The 22,416-nt window shown below is 39.3% G+C and overlaps 1 protein-coding gene across 1 annotated transcript in view; it reads left to right on the top strand.

The window, feature by feature from the left end:
* The window catches only part of astn2 (astrotactin 2), a 201,545-nt gene that overhangs the window by 24,603 nt on the left and 154,526 nt on the right, over positions 1-22,416 (top strand). Inside the window, exon 2 of the mRNA XM_028418196.1 lies at positions 12,928-13,115. Coding sequence (XP_028273997.1) covers positions 12,928-13,115 — 188 coding nt within the window. The remainder of the gene's footprint in view (positions 1-12,927; positions 13,116-22,416) is intronic.

Here is a 22,416-nt window from a genome sequence, read left to right as displayed (position 1 = left end):
CTAATATCCTCTCGGCTTTTATTTTACAACTTTTACCATGCCTAGTTGGGTCTACTTTAACTGCATTCAAGCTTACACAATTTTCTGGTTTGTTTTTACTCCTTAAGTTGGTAGGATTTCAAATAATACTGTTAGTCATACCAGATTGAACAAAAATGGTCTCTGTCACATGTTGCTGTTGAACTCATTGACACATCTACCTGTGTTGTAATTAAAAATGCAGCGCTCCAGCTGTTATTTTGGCCAGACCTGTTAACGTAAGATGGAGTGTGCAGCCGTTGTCCCTGGTTACCCTGTGTTTTTTGGATAGAGACATCTGGGGAGGAGCGGCAGGGGTTATTAGAAGAGTGAGAAGTTTTAATTGATCTATGAATTTTCATGGGACTGTGTAAACTGTTTCCAAGATGGCAGTATCCAAGACAGTAGTAGAAAATGTTATCACAATAAATTGTCTTATAAATTTGCATTAACATAGTTTTCTCGTTATTTTTTTAGAGCCTGGTGCCTCTTCCTGTTAAACACTACAGATGGGGAAGATAACCTGCTGTCTTCAGACAGCTGTAAAGAGATTCAAAAGGGTAATTCAAAGGTATTTAGCATAGACTGTGTACTAAGTGCTGTGCTTTACAGAGCCTGTAAGTATCTCAACAACGTATAAAATGTATGAAAAATAAAGAAAATGGACTTGAACAAGTTTCTGCTGCTGAATAGAGTGACAAAAGACAAAGCAGACAAAACAGACCTCATCTTGGAACAGCCGGACCGATATTACCACACCCTGAATGGTGCCTGTCCTGCTGCGCTGCACAGTGAGTCACTGAGGTGCCATGCAGTCAGGGAAATAACCTCAATGCACTGCAGGAGGCATTTTGCACAATAGTAGAATGTCAAAAGCTGTTGTCTAAGCTGCTCTTTAAACTTTTAAACTAGGACGACGTGCAGAAGTCCCATGGAACACTAGTTCATGTTGATTGGCACATGACAATACGGTAACTGATGGTACAGCCGTAGATACTTGACTGTCTATGTTCACCTAAAGACTGCCGTGCTGCACCAATAACGGCTCATACACACCGAACAGACATGGACTAGTATGAGCCAGGTGTGGCCCGATTTTATATTTTCTTTCTTTGTACCAGGCCCTTTACTTAGTGATTAGAGGTCTGGAAATCTAGAACACTAGCATCACATGCCTGCAAGGACTTGGATATTTTGCATTAACCATTAGCAGACTGTTAACGTAACTTCTCTTTCCTAATCAAATCGTTTGTAAGCTTACTTTGTTTGGTGAAACTATTGTGACTATAACATGCAGCTGTATTAACAGAGATGCATGCAAAAGAAGTCCAGTCTTCCCTGTGCACCACCAGCAAGTGACAGAGTGACAGTTTAGAAACTTTTTAAATGGTTTATTAGCGTTGTATGCTTAGCAAATCTTAATGCACATACCATGTCTTAATCTCTGTTGATGGTATTTCACTTAATGTTCACAGATTGACGTAAAAAAATTGGGGAAAACTTGAATGAACTGAAGTGTTGGGGAACCACCACCTGTCTGTTTCACTCTGTCTTATGAGTAACTTATGACCATGTACATCCACAGTGACCCCCTAATTGTGTTGTAGGTCAGGAAGCCAGTTGAAGTGAACATGTTGGACACAGCTGGGGCATGACACTTTTCAGTGCTCCACTGATTCATCTCTAGTGACAGGGAACCCAAGTCAGCATGCCAATGTCTCGCCATCATTAATCAGGCGAGACACGGCCATGCCCATGGGAAATTAATTAAGTCCGACTAAAAAAAAATCTGACTCATTACTTAATTGTGGCTTATTTATAGTAGATTTTTGCATATTTTGTCATACATAAACTCACAGTTAAAAAGCAATAGTTGAAGAAGAATTAAAAAAAAAGTTGACGGTTGTCACTGGACTGATATCAGAGTAGGAATTTTCCTCTTTGAATAGCTGCCATTGCTCCAGATTTAGCAGCCTAGGCGACCTTTAGAAATACATGTCAATGACACTAGTTTTTTTTTTTTTTAATAAATACAGAGCTCTATATGCCAGCCTTCAAACATAACTCACCAATAGCAGGCAGAATGCTGTCTATCAGAGGTGCCAAATGATATTTGTAAATATTATTTTGCCCAGATATTCTCTTTTGGATAAAACTGCTGCTATTTCAAGCACTGGGACAGGGTAATGTTCTAGAATGGCATGCTACAGTCAGTGCCAGTATTGGACATATTGTGTGCCCAGCTAAATCCAGTGGTTAAATCTCTCTAGAGCCTCTATTGGCCTAGCATGGAATGTTGTTAGAGATGTCCCATTGTCAGGTTCCTGTTGAGAATGGGCTGTGTTGTAGTGAGTTTATGCAATCATGTTTTTATATGCATGAAGAAATTTATGTTGACAGGTGTTGGTCATTTGAAGGTTTGGAGATGTATGTCTCCAGTTGTTCACTCTATTATGTTGAATGTGATGTCTTAACATCATCTCTAAGAAATTTCACATTCACATAGACTAAAGGATACATTTATCAGATTTTCAAAAATCAGTGCTCAGCAAGGCTGTAATTCAGTTATGTCTTTGTGCACAAATCAATCAACCAGTCAATCAACATGTGTTTGTAGAGTCTTTTACAACACAAAAGGGACCAAAGAGTTTTCCAATAGAATCAAAATAAAACAATAAAGCAGTTTACAGACAATAACATACAATACAATAAGTGTGAATAAATACGTTGTGAGCCTAAATGTATAAAGATCCAGGTCCGTGATGGTGTGCATGTCGCAATCACGATTGTCTGATACAATGACGATGTGATGACATTTTATAACAGCTCTCTGTGACATCATAATGTTCTGCTAAAACACTTCATTCAGATGTAAAGTGCACGACATGACTGATTGAATGCTGGTAATTATAGTCTGGGCTCACTACGTAGTGCTAACAGACACAGGGCACAGTTGACATAAGAAAAGAAGAAATGCCTGGAGAGATAAGAAAGGGCAGCTGGGATAGAGGTTTGTCAGCCAAAAAATGCATCTCCTTAGAAAAGGAAAGTCACACTGAGCTGCACGCAGACAACAAACGTACCTCCCGGGAGGGCCGAGGGAGATAAGAGGGATGAGCACACTGGTCACAAAGATTCAACAATCCAAGGATAACATGGAAATGGACAAATAAGAGTTAGATGCTGCAAAATTCAGCCATTGAGAAGAAAATACACAAACGGCTCATCCCTGTAGGTGTTGTAACAGGAGAGATCTGGAAGTAATTCAAAAAGAAATGAATCAAATGGCTGCAAGATAACTGATGGCAGTAAAGGTTTTGCCCTGGAACCAGCAACCAGGGGAGGCCAGATGGGATGCTGCCAGCAAGGGCTGCTACTTGTCGGGAAAGTTGTGGCAGAGATTTATGAAACACTCCCTTGAAAAATGGAACATTAATGGGGAAGCAGCAAATAATTCTCAGATTTTTCATCGTCCTCTGCAGGAGAGAAGAATAATTTCTTTGGGTCAAGTAAACATTTTTTCAAGTTGCTGAATAGCATCCGCCTTGGAAATTTTAAAGAGAAAGTGCTGAAACTGCTTTGACAATTGGGTGTTGGAAACAAAATGATGAAGCTCTAAAGGAATCGGTCTCCCAAAGCATTGAATTCAGAGCAATAGTAGTTGTCAATATCTGTTTCTACACAATAGCATTCCTCTAATTATCCAGATTAGACATCCTATACTGCTTAAAAGTGTATTCTGACTGATTAAATCGTATGTTTTTGAATCTTTCTGCCCAGATAGACAGGAAAATGTTTTTTTTTTTTTTTTATAAGAACCTTGCACAGGCTTTTACAAGTCTCAAAGACATAAAGAGATTTCTTTCCTCTCTTGTGAGCTGAAAAAATGTTTCTTTAGCACAAAAAGCACAGCAGTAAACCAATAACAATGCCAAACATTTCTTTCAGGGTCATCCTTTTCAAACATTTAGCCATGATGGAGGGCAGATTTTAGTTTATTATGCACCCTAGATCTTTAATAACATTTCCATATCCAGCAAACTAATGTTTTGCTTCGGGCTTGACATAAGGCATCATTAAATGATGCACTTTTATACTGTAGTGGTCATGCATGCAAGGTCTGTAGAGCCAGAGAGCAATGCCTAATAAACCACTTCCTGTTTTAACACTTTCATACAAGTCACCACTGTGAGTCTGTGCCAGAGAGAAGATTGATCCTGCAAGCTGGTGCTGAGGTGTTAAGCTCATCATGTCGAGCCAGACCGATTCTTGTTAGGAGGAAAATAGCTACAGACTGATTTCTTTTTACCTTTGCAAAGTAGTCTGTGCCAGTACTGTGACAGAATTCATTATACAGAGGAAAAAACAGCCTGAGGGACACAGCAGCAATCCAGGGATCATACCAAGATCTGGATGTCCTGCTGAGACCTGTCAACACGTGCAGACTTTGCTGAAAGTTTAAGTTACGACTTTCCCAGCATGGAATTGCCTACATAACATCTTCTATGAAATACATAGGATAGCAAAGTGCAGTGGATGCAAGACTTGCTTTCTAATCCCAACAGAATAGGAAAGCAGCAAAGTATTTTCCCCACCTACGCAAATACATACTGTGATAACGTCCCAGGTGAATTCCCATTTTAAACTCTTCCTTGACTATGCATTAAACTCATGACAGTTCATGGTCTGAGGGGAATGCAGGCAAAGACCGTCTTGGCTGGCCTTGGAACCAGCACCCAAGCTCTTGTAAGAAACCATTAGTATGACCAAGTCATGAGCAGAGTGCCAGCTCCATTCAAACCTTATGACGATCAGCATTAGTCAGTCCAAGCACCATAAAGTCGTTTCTCGGACAAACTCTGGCACAGCTTGTCGCTGGGATATTTTTTGTTGGCATCATAAGCACTCCCTTTGGATAGCTCAGGTCCAGTTGTCCAGCGGGTTTGAAGCAATCTGTCATACTTTTGAAGCTTTATTTTTGTATATAAAGTCAGATCTGTCATTTACTTGCAAAATGTTGAGAGTGAACATCCAGGGTCACTGGGGCTGGAGCCTATCCCAGCTGTCCTAGAGCAGTAAGTGGGATACACCCTGGACAGGTTACCAGTCGAAAGACAAACAATTCACACTCACACCTACAGCCAGTTTCAGAGCAATAGAAGTAACATGCACATCTATAGTGATTACTGAGTGATTTAGCTCATGACATTGAGTCATTTTTGGGTCACCTATTGCCATCTATCCTATTTTATTACATAAGCCTTGTGTGCTAGTAGCCATATCTACCTGTATTCAGATATCATCTTCCCTTGGCACAGTGTTGACATGAGTGTTGTAAGTGCATAACTTATTTGACTGAGGTCGCAATCCAAGAGGCCAAAACAAAGGATTAGTAAATCTTGATGTTAGTATTATTACACCCATACCGCCCACATTGGCGCTGTCAGACAGCTCCCATCAGAGGACAAGCTTTACATTATAGTGAGAGTGAATGAGGGAGATGTGAAATCAGAATAGGTCTTGTTAATGGGATTGCAGTGTTTTAGAAGAAGCCTATGCACTCAGCAGATAAGAGGACTGTTTATCCCGTTAATGTGTCACTTTAAATACATTAGGAGTAGGAGGGCTCCTGCTTTTTTTTGGCACTTTGCCTTCCTAATCCTGAAGAGCACAAGGGACAAAGTGTTTATAGATTTACACAGTACACTGTAAGTACTTTTTGTAGGTTAATGATGCAAATTTTCTGGAAAATAACTTAAAAATGATATCTCAGTTTATTGCACAATTAAAGTGTTACTTATTTAATAATTTTAATGAAGCACTCATATGACCTTGAGTAACAATGGAGCACACACATGCATGCACAAGTACACATGCAAATGCACAAACAGACACATGAGCAATTACACACACAACAGAATGTATTCAATGCTAATGAGAGATAATCCAGGCCCCACTGTGCCACAGTGGGGCCAATGGCAAGCAGCTATTTGTCTATTCTATTTACACTGTCACAACAGGTTCCCAGAGGCCTGTTAGTCCCACTGTAAAACAAATGCTGTTCTATATTTCACACGTTGCTTTTTCATTTGTCTTTAGCCAAAAAGTGTTAAGTATATCTAGGATGGCTTTATTGTAAAATACAAACAGGGTGCATTATGTAGCTGTGGTTTTCACTAAGCTTCTAAGATGTTCACTGAAAGAAAAAGAGAGTGAAAGATGTGCTTACCTTAAGACACGCACTAACTTCCTAATGTTGTTACTGCTACACCTTGGATGTGTGTTCTCAAGTCATAAGTCACCTTCTTTTTCATGCTGGGAGGCTCACAGGTGTCGTCTCTGAAATTATGATTGGTTTTCTGTAGGAGGTGGTTAGTGCAGAGTCTAACAGCTGCCGCTGTGATAAAACGCAGTGGGGAACTAGCAGTGGTTCGAACATCAGCTGTAAGGCCTGAGTGGTGCTGCCAGGGCCTCTGGTTAGCAGGGGATACTTCAGAGAACCCAACTTAGAACTTCCAGGGATGAAGTTGTTTCTCTCGCTGTCTTAAGTACACAGATTTGTGCTGCTCCCTGACATTAACAGAAATCCTGTGACTATATCAGAGATTGATTTATATAACAATGACATCAAGGCACTTGATAAAGAACAATGCTCATCCCTCAGCAGTAATGTAGTAGCTAATGAAATTATTGATGCTGCCTGGAGTACTTCGTGTACGTTTCATCTTGAGAAACGCCAGGTACAGTAAAGTGTCAAGAGTATAAAGTGGCCTCTGCGGCTGAAAGTGTGTGAGAAAGTGAGGTGAAAAACAGGTCATCCAGAGAAACAGGTGTTGAGTCAACAGAATTGGATCCCACAGTGCTGATTGAGAGGGGAAGCATAGCAGAAGCAATTTACTGTACTGAATAACTGGAAATTATTCACAGCTTTTCCTCTATGTGCTCTTCTACTTGGTTTATGGTCATTTTTTAAATCGCAAACTGAAAATTATATTCACTTAAAGCAAGATGTGTGGTTACTAGTACATTGTTGAATATTTATGACCAATAATCATCATGTTACTAGGTTGCTAACTGTGTATAAAAGCAGGTAAAAGCAATTTAATTTTACCTAATTCCACTAATTTGGCTGAAAATGTGTGGCTTGTGAATCCAACAAATGAAGTAAGGCTCACTGCAGTTTATAAAACAACATGCACTGTGGTTATGGGGAATTTTCAGAGCAGCTCCCTTCTTATACCCTCTGTTATCTAACAAACACAGCTTCTCAGAATACACACATCTTAGAATAGGCACAAGCATAATCATATATGACAGTAACATATCATGTATGAGATCATAGGTGTAACATCACATATATTTCCATAGTAAGACATATGGATAGACTGTCTCCACAAAGTCCAGCAGACCATGCTGCTGACACAGATTAGGTTATTTCTAGAACAACATCTTTTTAACATTTATTTCTATCTTTCTGTGCAGCAGACCTGTGTAAACAACACTCTGACATTTCCTGGAAAAAAAATCTTGATGCATTTTTAATTGTGTTTATTTTCATACGTCTTTATGTGAATGCCAGCTATTTCATTAGTGTTTGTAATGAGACATTAGGGTGGCATTTAGTTGCTTGGGTGTTAAATTGGAATAAAGGGAAACCCTGCTTTGCCTAAATATTCCATAGCTCTCTTTAGATAATTATAAATGGTAATGGTACAATTAGCATTTTAGGAGGATACAGCATCAAGTGCATTTAATAGCTAATCAGGGAAGCATTTATATTAACGCTTTTGTTTTGCTGCTGATGAAAATTTCTTATTGACATTTGGCAGTCGAAGCGAAAGCCTGCAGAATATGCCATTGTTACAGCTGAAAGAGATGTTTTGAGGTGCGGTTGCTAAAATTTGTGAACACTCTTGATGAGTGTCAGACTAATAAATCCCCCCCCCCCCCCCCCCCCTTTTTGTTCGTCTTTGTCTTAAACATACTCACCTGTCCTTTTTGTGTCCTTGCTTTGATATTGGACTGAGACATTTGAAGCTAATGAATCCATCCATTATTCTCTCATATAAATTATTGAATGTTCATCTATCTACTGTGTCGTCAGCCATACCATAGGCAGCCTGAGAAACGAGACACAGGCTGCAGTCTGCAGAAGACTGACGCCTTAACGCTACCTATGTAATGACAGGCAGCAAAGTGCCTTTAGGGTGCCAGCTTTCATCATTGTAAATGTTGATGACACAGACTTGTTGTGGAGCTGACAAACTGTCAAGGAGCTGTCAGGCTTGCACAATCACCGGGTCTGTACTGCTATGATCACCTTTATAGTGATGAATGGCAACCTTTTGGGAACATGTGGTGCTGTGCAGCCAGGCAGAAGAATGCAATTTATGGGAATGCATATGGTTGCTATATAGGAACTTAATTCTGTCAGACTGTAGAAGGTGGGGGGTCTTTATGAACACAGCTTCCAGTATTCATACTACAGCTGCAGCAGTATAAATGCTATAGCTGTAGCATATGAATGTAAAGGATACTCCACACTACTTTACATTTCAGACAGTCAGTATCTTCCAAAATACACTACTATCGCTCTAGTTGGAAATAAGAGCATTGAGGATTGAATTGGATATGTATTCAGGTAATTCTTTTTGGAGATGGTCATTTGAAACTGAATTAGATTTTGACTCTGTGGAATATCTGAGGTATTCAGTTTAAATGAGCTTCAGCTGCAAATCGGAAAGAGAAAAAAAAAAATCACCAAACCATCACAGAGTTGAATGAATTTTTTTTGAGTTGTTCATGTTTAGTGGAAAAGCTCCTAGGTTTGTCTCTGGATGACTTCATTACAGCCTCCTTACCCTGCTGTTCCCTGCTAATTCAAATCTTTAAATGTTGATAGAGAAATGTACTTGTAATGAGCTTTACATTATAAATTAGATTTCTATCTAGTCCAGTCATTTTTACTATATAATTCACATCAACATGGCATTTATGTCTGATTAAGCAGGCTTGTTACTGCCATCTGTGGTTAATGGGGGTAATGGTTTCTTCTGCTGCCTTGGGTCTGTTTGTGTATATTATAAATCTGCATGATGTTATGTTACCCACTTGCTACACCCCAAAACTGGCAGAACAGTTTAGTTTCATATCTTCAATAGAGTATTATGTTCATTTAGGGTGTGGCTAACTTCTGATTGACAAGTCACTACTCTACAGATGTATATGGATTATTGCTCCTCTCCATCTCCACCCTGTGTTTTTCAAATATTACATCTTCTGGCTCACAAGAGGTATCAAGTAGGAGATGGTGAAAATAAAAAATATGACATACAAAATGGCATAATTGTATATAGCTGTCTCTGCTGTGTAGTGGCTCCAGAGTTCTTGTGTTTTTACTGTGGCGGTGGAAAATCTCATTTTCTACCCAGCTCTGAAAGACTGTGCTAAGTGGAAATCACTCCCTCAAGGCAGAAAATTTAAAGAATATGAAAGTAAACCTAAAACTGAACTCTGTGCTTGCAGTCGATCCGTGCAAATGATGAAGAAAAAGATGAAAGATCCTCAAAGAACAGCAGATAACAGGGACAGAGGAAGACATAGGGAGGACTTGGAGCAATCACTTATATGATCACCAGGTCTTGTAATAAGACTTCTGCTGATATTGAGCATCTAACAGATTTTACTTGTATATTAAGTACCTGCAGCGAGAATTTAACAAAGAGTAATGGCGGCCTGTACTGTTAGTCAAGTGTATTTTTACAGATGTTGCTGCATTTTTGTGCACAAAGCAATGCTTTATAACAGGATGAAAAACTATGAATTTCAAAATGGCCTCACTACAAAGCTCAAAAAACACGAAACAGAAAAAAATAGTGTCACAAGAAACAATAATGAGGAGAACCTTTGAAATGAGCACAGTAGCATCGCTGGGTCATAACACTGGGAAGACCTTTGAAATGATCATTATAAATACCATGCCACAGTTACATAACTTTAACAAAAAATGTGCATACATTTGCTGACGAACACTCTTATTTGCAGGCCTGAAATACAAATAAGGCTCCACTTTGATGTAAGATGATGAAAGACCTGTGTCACCCTGTCAGGGATAATTATGTTATAATGACCAACTCCTCACACATTAGGCTTTAGACACCATTTAGCACATGCTCTTCCTCACTCATGTTTATCACTTGAAGTTACATTTGATGCATGACTTATTCATATAAAACTTTTATTGAGTGCAATGTAGAATATTATTTAATTTAATTTAAAACCTGTATATTGGAAGATTACTTCTAGCATATGCTTTGTAAAGTGTTTAGGAGTAATGTGAAGATCCTAACAATGCAAATATACTGGTGTGTCCCCTATAGATGCATATAAATAAACAATTTAAATCCATGCATTGGACTTTTAGCTTAGAATAATCACTATATGTCTAACTCTGTCTGTACTCTGTCTCATCCCCAAACCATTAAGAAAAAAAGAGTAGTTTTACCCGATAAGGATCCAAGCCTTTGTGCTCCATGGAGGTAAGGGTTCAGGTTCTTTATGGCATCTCTTTGACTTGTCCTTGGACCTGAGTCCTTGCTAGGAGCATGCTGGCTTCACCGACACTTGTACAGTACACACATGTGCACACAGTCATGCACGTATACACATTAATAATGTTCCTCCTAATGAATTACAAGTAGACCTTGAGGCCATACACCTATATCCCACTACTGTCTGGCTTTGTGCCCAATGACAAGCCTCATAGCACAAAAGACAAGGACACACACACACACTTCAGTCTTTTGTCCTAAAATAGCAGGCTTGCCAAGCTTCCTCATCTACATAACAATCCTTCAAAGGTACACAACAATGCTACAAACTGTATTACTGTCCGTCCATCCTGCATGTGATTGCTTTTATTACTGCACAGTTTGTTTTTTATTCACAGGAAAATCACTTCTAATTTGGATCAAACTAAGTGTCATTGCTGCGCATAATCAGAGTTATTTAAAACCATTTGAAATACACAAAGCACGTAGGCATAGTTCCAAGGTAAATTTGACAGGAGCTTGATGAGCTCTGTGCACAACAGTAACAGATGGCAGAAGGCTCGTCACTGCTGGCCCAGCAGACGAAGCTTTATCTCCTGTCAAGGTGAAAGGTCGAGCACTGTGTCTTCAGCCCTCGGATTAAACATAAAGAGTTGAATAGCCAGCAGTTATGGCATTTAAGAATTTCACACTTTACAAAATTTTATCATACGCTGTAGTCAGCAGAATCCTAGAACACTTCACAGGTGTGTTATAGGAGGGGGGGATATTTCCGGTATACTTTCAGGGAGCAGAAGGAGATAATGTGAATGGACTCAAAGCTGAAATCTGTTAGTGGAAACTTGTTTGACCACTTTTCAGTTAATTAATGAATCAGGAAAACATCAACATTTTCTGCATTGGTAGGGTCATGCATAGGGTCTTTTGAGGTGATCTTCTGGGGTGATTTTATATTTGTTTTTGCTTCCCAAGATCCATCACATTCTATTACTTTCCACCCTTTTGGACTTTTCGACAGAATGTGTCAGGCCTGGCAGCACATTGTGAAGGTCAAAGGTCATAACTCAGGATGTAGACAAATGCAACTGTGTTAATGAATGGAATTAATATAATATAATCAAATAAATCACATTTAAAAACAAAAAATAAGGCAGCAAAAAGGTAAATGTCTTAAATTGTATTTGTTCTCCTATAGTGACTGTTTTAACGTTAAGGGTTAATGTAGTTTTATGAGCTGAATTCTGCCATTTTCTTCACAGTTCTTCCTCCCTGAACTTGAGGCCTGTGGCACTGTGTAACACCGTGCACAGTACAGCTCATGTAACCCTCCCCTGTCGCCCCATGTCCTCTGACCCAGAGTCAGTAGGTTAATAACCAGCTGTACAGAAAGCCATTTGTCATTTGCTACCTGCCGCTGATAGGAGATGTCAGCAGATGTCTGTGCCCTTGTCACCCGGCCACATGACAAATACTGTATCAAGCTTTGCAATCTGAGGCTCCCTGAGGCTTCTCAGTACTCTTCTACTGAACTACCACTCCCACTTGATAGCATTAGATTCTTGTGCCATGATCCATATCAAGATAAACCGGTGATACCCTGCTCTTTTTCATCTCCCTTTCTTCCCCATGCCTCATAAATTGCCATTGAGTGTGTTATTCTTTTCTTCAGTTTCCCCCTCCCTTTCGCTTCTGTTTTCCTTTGATGTTAGCTGCTTAATGCCAGCACCGGCCTACAGCTGGTGGTTTTATAATGGTGTGATGTAGGGAGATTTATGCAGATAAAGAGGACACTGGATGGTGAGACAGCATTTCTACAACTGCTCTCTTGATATATATGGGTAACAGAGCTTAATAGGAGTTTTTGTGTCACTCCTTGACAAAAAAAGAATGTAAACAAATGGATATTAACAAGAATATGCTTTCTCATTTGGTGCCTCCTCTTGTCGGTAATTGGAGTGCTTGATTGTAACAGCTGATGCTCCACACTTTTCTTTTTGAACTGATTTCTAACTACTGTCACAGGTGAGCGAGTTGTCGTCGTAAAGATCAGAAAGAGTAGCTAAGAAATGCAAGTCAGCTGCACAAAATGATGACAACATAAGAAGTCTGTCCAGCTATTCAAGTTCAAAGTTTTAACTTGCAGTAGACTGTTGCTGTGAGAACAGACTGAGCACTGCACTGGAATACTGATACATAACCTCATATAAAGCATTACAATCATATCTGAATTCTGTATTCTTTCCTTAGTTCTTTTCTTCAGGGACTATTTAAAAAAAAAAGTTTCAGGATGACATGTATTCCAAATGTCAGCTTTGATCTCACAAACTGACTGAGACTTCTTTCTCCTTGTTCTCCTCAGAGATGTCGGGGACAGGAGAAGATATTTCTCAGGTCCACTGGAAGCAGCAGTGGTTGGAAAATGGGACGCTGTACTTCCACGTGTCCATGACTGAGACGGAGCTTCTGGAACAGACGACCCAACCCACAGCTCGGGAACCTGCTCATGCTCTACATGAACACATGCATCTGCTACACATCTCAGTTATGGTAAGTTAATACTGAAAAACAATGTGTATATATAGTATATATATATATATATATGTGGCTATAAATACAATGACGTCTGCATATATCTGTCGCATGGCAACACACCTCTGTGGTGGTTCAGGGTGTCCTGAAACTACTCCTGATAACATTGAGACATGTCATAACTAGAAAACTGACTTGTTAAAGTTAACCAGGTTAACAATGTAATGTTTATTGTTGCACAATCAGACATGTATACAGATGTAATTGTAAGGTTTGTCCTCCTAAGTTGGTGTGAAGACTTTTCAAATTTAACTTAATGGTGCCGATACTGTGGATTGTTGTGTGGAAGAAGTGTGTCGGGATCTTCAGATGTCACAGCAGCTATAGCTGAGAGCTCCAGGAGGTTGGCGGTACAGTGGTTCCTCCTTGCTGATGGGATGCTGACAGGGTACTGGGTGGGGGAGCTTGTCAGTGTTTTGAAGGATGCAATTACCAGCTGTTAGAGGGTAGTGACTGAGCTTCTGCTTAGATGTGGTGAAACTTGTATTTTTGTATGCATGTCAGCAGTGATTCAAATGCCATATGTTTATATATATATATATATATATATATATATATATATATATATATATATATATATATATATATATATATATATATATATATATATATATATATATATATAAGATTAGCATTACAGTGAGTTTAATGAGGCCAGTTTCCTTTTTGCACATACAGTATACAATACAGGTTTATTGTTGTGCAGCACCAAAGTCTTTCCCATCTAAATTTTATAGTAAAGACCAGCTTCACCATGACCAAGCCTCATGTTTCACACGTTCTCTCCAGCTCACTTTTTTTTGTCTGCCTCACCTATCCCTGCACACCCCACCATATTCTCTATTTCTGTCTCTCTCCTCTGTGCACCATCCCCTCACTAAATCCAGCTCTGTGTTCCTCCGCTCAAATCCTCTCACTTCCCTCGCTCGCAGCCCCACCTCCTTCCCTCTCTTCCCCCTCACAACACTCTTGGTGACACTTCAGTTAAAGTGGTGTGCACAGGGTTGGGAAAACATTGTCATGACAATACCACAGATGACTGATATATACATGAATTAAACATTATGAACTTAACTACTGTTAAGTGTCATTTTGTTGATGTCGCAGTACAAAACTGACACTACAGCCAGAAATCCCTGTCTTGACAAATTGACATGAATGGGTACACATTTCTGGCTAGTTACAGTTTGGCTATCAGCAAATTACATACAGCCTGTCATAATACAGTCTAAGACTTCTCCTTAAGCTATTCACTTTATTTGGCAATTATACTTTTGTTGTTGTTCTTTTTCACAGTAGACACTATATTTAACCCTTTCCACCCCAAGCCTATTTTTAAAAGGCCTCAGCTTAAAAATGGCATACCCAAAATTAATAGAGTATATCTCAGCAACCACACGGTGTATTTGAATCACTTTGGTGTCCTAATAAAGGGGATGGGGACTGTGGGTTGGAAAGGGTTAAAAAACCAAATAAATAGGATAAAAATTTGATTCGGATTTCCTAGTAGGCTCTGGTAGTGTGATAAGCCACCAGTATGCACAATAACAGAAGGCTGAATTTAACTACTGTAATACTGCTTTTATATTTTGCTATTTTTGTGCGTTTTGTTTCATTCTTGACAGTTGCTTTATTTCGTCTACATAGCATGTGCATATTTTTCATTGTCACAACTTCACAACTTCACAATTTCAAACCTCACACCTATGTCTCCTCCATTGAGTACATCGCTTTCACTCCAACTGATAATAATGCTGCGAAAGAGATCTGATTACAACATCATGGAATCACTGTGGTTCACATAAGATAAGACTCACAAGACAAGCCACATATAAACAATTTCTGTAAAGAACAATGCATATAGTAATATAGGGAAATTGAAACAAGTCATAGCACTAGCTTTGGAAATCATTTGCCTCCATAGTGCTTTAAATGTGACTTCTATCTTCCCATATTTTGTACTGTATTAGCTTGACACCACTGAACGTGAAGCCTCCCTCAATGCCCTGGATCCACAAGGAACCTTTACAGCACAACATAACCATTTATTATCCCGTGTCAGTATTGTAGGCAGCCCGACCATTTTGGAAGCAGTGTAAAGAGGTTGTAAATACAATACTGACATATTGTTGCCTTTTAGGGTGATGGAAAAAACCTCTGGGTAATACAGAGCACCATCAGCATCCACTGCAGTCTTTTTCTTATGAGTCGAGTCTCTATAAAAACTAGCCATGATGCAAAAAAAAAAACGTAAAGAGGGAAGGGGGCGGAGAGTGGTAGCATATCGAGGCAGTCAGAATGGGACTGAAGGTATGCTGGTTTGGCCTCGTGGCCCTAAGGTGTCTTCCAGCTCTTTGAGTGAACATCATTATGTCTGATGCTGTCAGTTCTGGGCCAGACTGAAGTGTGAGCACTCTATTCTTCTGGCATTGAGCTGTCAGTTTCTCACTCACTCAGGCAATCGGTTTTCCAACTCTTATCTGCTTTTCTCTGCCCTAACCCTGCACTGTCTCTCACACTCACATGACAGCAGGCAGGTATTTGTTCTAACATGGGCTGAAATGACCGGTGGCTGGTGTAGTGGATGATTTCTTTATTTTATTTTTTTGACTCCCTACTATGTTTTTTTTACCCCCCATTTTTCCACATGAATGTTCAGTGATTTGATGAAAGAAATGAGAAATGTTACCTCTCAAAGCTTCCATCAACAAAGGTAATTCCCAGAAATACTGCATTTGTATTGTAAGCCTTCAATGCATGCACTGTAGAATTCATTGATTTTGAAAAAAATGACACTTTTATCCCAGTGGAATTCTTTAACATCCTTGCAGCTTTCTTCTCATAAATGTGAAGCAAGATCCTTAGCATAAAGAAAACAAAAAAAAAAAATGTTTTTTTTGTTTGCTTTGCCTGAATGTCCACTGGGTCTGGCACTCATGGGTCATCAAGCCAGAGATAAAGATGACCTCAAACATATTCTTGGGCATAACTCAAGGATTCATAAACATCATGACAGAATCACACACAAATATCCAAAAAAATGTGTAAATTATGTCAGTTTTCTTTCTTTTCCAGCCAGTCACTTAGATCTAGTCAATTGCGATGTCCATTAAGAGGATACAATGCAAGTCCTCATGGCTTTGCTTTGCTTTTCAGTGTGGGGAAAACAAACAAACATAGTTACATTACAGCTTAAGTGCAGTTCACAAGTGCAGGTCCTCCATCAATGGAAACAAATAATGTACATAAACAGCATAAAGTGCAAACAGATGTAGAGTCAGTCAGACATGACTGCCACGTTCTAGTTGCATTTGAAAATATGGGGAGATGGGAGGTGTGTGGTAAACAGTTCCCTGGATCAGCAGTGGATGGGTGATGAATAGCAATGCTCCATGTACTATAATAGGCGTTATTAAAACTATAGCTTGTTTGTCTAACAGCTTGTGGAACGGTGCTGTCCCTGAAGTGGGTGGTGGAGGTGGAGATGCTGCTGTAACGCATGCCTAAGGCTAGTCTGTGAGCTGGATGAGTGGCATCCATGGTAATGCATATTGCTCATTTTAGACAGTGGGTGGAGTAAACTCCCTGGAGTTGTGGTAGTTCTGATTCAGTGACTCTGGATGCAGACTGTAATTTGAATGTCCCTCATTGATATGCATCAAGCTTATCATAAGTCTGCATGTTGGCATGTCAGGATTTACACCTCATGTGCAAATGCAATGTATGCAATGTATGTACATATATTAAAGATCCATATATAATATTATAGACTTAACAAAACATATGCCCATTAATTAACAAACTATGGAAACCTTGGAAATACACACACATATATACACACCTGCTCTTATGGGTCCTCCTTGAACATGTAGAGGCTTCTTATTTTCTACTTAACTTACACATATTGTTGCAACATATAATACATAAACAGCATGTAATACAAATTTAGCATCAATGTTTCCACAAAGCCACATGCAAGGGTTGCACAACTTTTAGTATGTCCCTTTGAGTAGTTGTCGCTTTCATTATGGCAAAACAGTATTATACTGATGTGTTCACTGCAATACACCAATTCTCACTTTTAAGTGTGAATTAAATTCTTACAGGGTCACTCAGCACTTTACAACATAATTAGTGTTACACAGTATAATTGTATAACAGTGATTTGTACAATTATACAGTTCGTATCGACCCTGGTAGGTTTAAATTGCAAATTAAAGTAATCAAGGCTTTTTACATGGTAAAAATGTGGTATATGTATGACATACACATAGGTAACATGGAAATATCACTCAGAATGTAGGGAGATATATGTCATGTATTAGATTTCTGTCAGGGCCTGATCAGTTATCAATAACAATATCACTTTTTATTGTTTGTCAAACTTGCTCAGATCCTCACTTATTACCCCTTTTTTTCCCTGCTCCCAGTTGCTCACTTGCTACCTATTCACTTCTACTTTCTGTGGATTTAATATAGTGGATGGATGGTGTATCCTGAAACATTTGTGCAGTACATGTTCTGCTCCCAGGTACAGCCTGGCATTTATTTGAACACCTTTGATTTGCATGCGTCATCTAAAGAGCCACAAGGAGCATCTAACATATTGCAAAGGTTTTATTTGTTGTGCTTGGCTTTTTGTCAAACTGCTTTTATTATTTGCTCTTTTTTCATTTGTACCTTTGAGTAGTATTTGAGAAGAAGCCAAATATCTTTGAAATTGTTATATATCCGTGTGATTGTGCTCATTCACTCAATGCACCTTTGCAGGTCTGTCACTGCCTCCCTGTATTCTCAGTTTCTGGGCAATCTATTAGCTGTGTGTGCCTGCTTTCATTTCATGACAACATAGACACAGTAATAAATCTGTTAGCAGCTTTGGAGGCAAAGATGATTGATTGAATTGAAATCATTTTGGAAATACCCTATAAATAGAAAAGGGTAGTAACAATAATGTGATTCATAGAATTATTAACATCTAACAGCAGACAGTTTGTCTGAGAGAAGTCACTTCCTCTGTTTGATCAGACTTCTGAAATGTACCGTAGCAGCCCTTAAACAAAGCTCTGCCATCCTTACAGCTGAGACAGATCACAGAGGGAAAAAAAGAAAAAAAGCAATTTTCTTCACTCGATGCAACCTCTGCACCGGAAACCATCTGTGATGCACAATGCACGATGCAGCATAGAATTTTTTTTTCCTCCGAAAGGGAGAGAGAAAAAAAAAGAATTATAGGTGAGCCATAATTGCATTTCTTACTCCTCAGTACTGGATATGATATAATGCATCAGAAATTTAAATATGGACTTCAGAGGAAACTGCAGTCCGTCATATTGTGTGTAGCACTGCAAAAGAATTTTTCAAAGAAATGGCATTTTTGAGTTCACGGGGAGGACAGGTAGTATTTTACCAAAATGAGATGCAATAAAGGCTGGCAGTGCAGAGCCTTCCATATGTCACGTTATAGAACATAATCGGCCATTCCATGGGGTCTTGGGCAGCATGTTAAACACAACAGTACAAAATAAGGGTCTTAAATGAATAAGAAAAAATCTTAATTAATCCAACTCATTTCCTATAGTTCAGTCTGAGGTCCATTAATATTCTTAAGCTCACACAATATGTCAATATGAAGGAAGGACTACATTTCTTATCTCCGTCTGATAGATGTGTATGAAGATACAGTGCGTTCTACAAGGCTGAAATGGCTTTCTCATAATTAAGCAGTCACTGGTAATATATGACCGTCAGTGTGGAGGGTCATGGAGGCATTTGAGGAAAGTGTAGCTGCTCTGGAGAAGGGTCTGCAGAAATTAATTTTCACTGTGCCCTGACACAGGCAGGTATAATGCTGCTGTGGGCTGAGGACACTTTCAATTACCACATTAAAGTCCGAGCCAGTTACATTTTAATTGCTCCGAGGTTTAATTGTTGTAGTCACCTTTTGGTTTTTATAATTTTACATGTGTGTGTTACAGCGGCACGGAAATCTCTAGTAATTAAAGTTAGTGGTAGCCAGCAGCTTAGGAAACTGAGAAAAGGCATTAAGAAGAGTAATATTAATAGATAAGAAAAAAAGAAATACATAGAGGGATTTGCTTAAGGGGCTAATTGTTCTTCTGTGTGTATCATCACAACTTACTATGTATCACATCACATAAAAAAAAGTGTTGGTCACAGTTTGCTCATTTGCTTTGTTTTTTAGCATATGGACCGCAGAAACTCCAGCGCTACAGCTCTGATGAATATTTAGAAGAACATTTGCATGTTCCTTCTTCCTTCCTGGTTTTAAAGACTAGTTTTTAGACATCAAAGGGTTATTAATTAATGTTAAGTTGCACGTATCAGGCCCAGCATCCCAATCAGGATAGCCTTGTACACCACTGTGATGATGCTTGGGAGGGATTATTATGCACATTTTGTGTGATTCTTGTGGTTTATTCCTGTTGATTAATATTAGTAATGGTTATATTGTTTTTTTCACTTGCTTTTCTAACACTGCAGGCAGCACTACCTTCACAGCTTATCTTTCTTAAAGTAAGTTCCCAAAGACTTCAAGGTTTTTGTGTATACTTATTATTATCTTACCGTATTTATTTTTCTTTTGTTACATAAAAAGAAGCGTTACTTTTCAAACGTTAAAGGTGGAAGGAGTATAAATTCCACCAGAGACTGTATTGGAATTTCAAATTATATCATTTATTAAGTAGAGTATTTCATTGCAGTGCATATTAGAGCCATACAACTGATCTTTGGTCAGAAAGAACCCTTTGCTTTACCGACTCAGACAAATCCTGCTGATGCAGAGCAGCATGTCACATGACATTTGATGCCCCGGGCACCCACCAGTCACATGACATGTTTACAAATGAAAATGGATTGCTGCCTCTGAGTTCACTAATACACAGTGTGTTTTGTCCCTTTATTCCTTACCTGGAGGTAACTGGATGACGGTGTTTTTCTGTAGCATCAATGGAGTTGGCACATGAAAATACAACAGGACTGTGTGTCAGATCTTGATGCAAGTATTGCCATAAGCAAAAAAATAATCAGACCATCTGTTACTATGTTCCCCATATCACAGTGGTGCCATGTGGACTCGCTGTGTCGTGCACAGTAAAAGTCTAGAATACTCTCAGACTAATGACTGACCATCAAAAGCTGTTAGTGCCGCATGATTTGTCAAATTAGTTGGGAAAAAAATTCATCTTTTCCACTAAATTCTGTTAACTGAAAGTGTTACCTCTGCTATCATAAACATACAAACTTGTTTCCCTTGAATGAAAACAGCCATCTCCTCCATGGCTGCCAACAAAAGGCTAACACGTCTCTCTTAGATAAAGACGAGCCATGTGGCACTTTGCCTTGCTCATAATGTCAGACAATCACCAAGCCTTAACCTCCCTGAGCAATGAAAGATTGCTAATAATGTAAAGTACAGGGGCGGCACGATCTGGCATTAAACCGATGTGAGTTTGTAGCCTGACTGACATGTTATAACTGTCAGACTCTTCAGTGGCTTCTTTGCAGCTTCGGTCTGCCAAGACAATCGCAGACTACTGTTCCCAAGTTCACACTACACACACACATCCCAGTGAACGCTGGCATGGGAAGTGGCCCTGAACTCCCTCCAATGCAGAATGTGCTACCCCTAGGTCCAGATGGCTTATTTATTACTTTTACGGGCTCCACGGAGTCCCCTATGCTCTTTCTGATAATTGAGGTCTTCTGAAAGTCAACCTACATGAACTCATTTGACACACCAGCTTTCCCATTTAGAGGAGAAAAGATTCAACTGCATGGTTTTGGTAAGAAGCAACCCATGACTACTACAACACACCACGTGCTCTTTACTGTAAGTAGCTCACATGAAAACAGCAGTCAGTGTTCTCCCCATCCTGCAACATGCAGTCACATCGGGGTCACCCTCTCATCCACTGGGACACTCTAAAATGTGCATAGTTGCAGGAGTGGGCCTTGGTGTCCCTATTCCGGGCACAGTTCTTTGGTGTTTTGCTGGAAGTCATAGGGGTCTTTTTGAAAGACTGTTTGTCCTCTCACCTGAAACTGTTTTACCTTGGTTGTCCCTTTAAGGGCTAAAACAAAAACTAAAATGTCACAGGAACCTAGATCACGTATTTCCACGTATGATTAATTTGTTGTTTCTTCAATATAACAGTTTATTTTTAGATGGAAATGGTATGATTCAGCTTTACCTCACCTTCTGGATTCAAAAACAAAAACAGTAGATACTATAGCCTACATCTCACCTTCATGTCCTTCAAATCACTGTAGGACCTGCTTCACTGCTTTGCTAATTGTTCTTAAACAGAGCAATTAGTGTTAGATTTACTGTTGGGAATGATGTTGATGTAATTAAGGAACATGGTGTTTTAATGCTTTTGTCCTTGTAACTTTTATGTTTGCAGCATACTTCAGGTTCTTGCATCCTTGTCTTGACATCATTGCAAATTCCTGCAAATGAACTTAGAATATATACAGGTCACATTCCTAGAGTCTTTCCTCCTATACAGAGTTTCTCCCCTTACTCTTGAGCATGGATACGAGGACAGTTGTACACTTGGGGCAAGTGTAAAAGAGTCTAATTTCCTTTAATTAGTCCGTAAGGAGGACAGGAGCCTTGTTACAGACCACTATTCACTATAATCCTCTACAGAAAGTGACACCATATGCGTAAAGGTCAAGGTGTTCTTTATGTGTTCTGCCTGGCCTTGGCTCTGTCTCTTGCTTGTATCCATAGGGGAGGAAATGGTACAAGCAGCTCTTCATGCATGCTTCCTGGCATGTCTCCCACATGTTCTCATTCATAGCTGCTCCGTTCCCGGATTTTAGCAGGGTACTAAACACATGGTCAGGTGCTCTGGTGCCGCTTCAAGGACTGTGCCACTGTCAGGATGGCTCAGATCCAGGCTTTTGCTGCAACACAAGGGATAAATTGTTTTTTTTTTCATACAATTTGAATAATTCTATAGACTCATTACAATATACGTGTTGCTATATGCTACACATTTATTCATTTTAGTTGTAAAAAAAAAAATGGGAGTTTGCACTCTGGAAGCTGTTATTTGCATAAGCTTTGGCAATAGCCCAGCACACACTGATTCAGAGCCATCTGCATTTTAGATGCTGAGCACATTATACTGAATTTCTTACTCACACAAACAGACTCCATATGGGTAGCTGTTCAGTTATTATCAGACCAGTCATTCTGTGGTTGTTTCAGCATGCACCACCTATA

The sequence above is a fragment of the Parambassis ranga genome, chromosome 12 (assembly GCF_900634625.1).
Source record: "Parambassis ranga chromosome 12, fParRan2.1, whole genome shotgun sequence".
Classification (NCBI taxonomy): domain Eukaryota; kingdom Metazoa; phylum Chordata; class Actinopteri; family Ambassidae; genus Parambassis; species Parambassis ranga.
The sequence above is the reverse complement of the archived record's forward strand: the minus strand, read 5'-3'. Positions and strand labels throughout refer to the sequence as shown.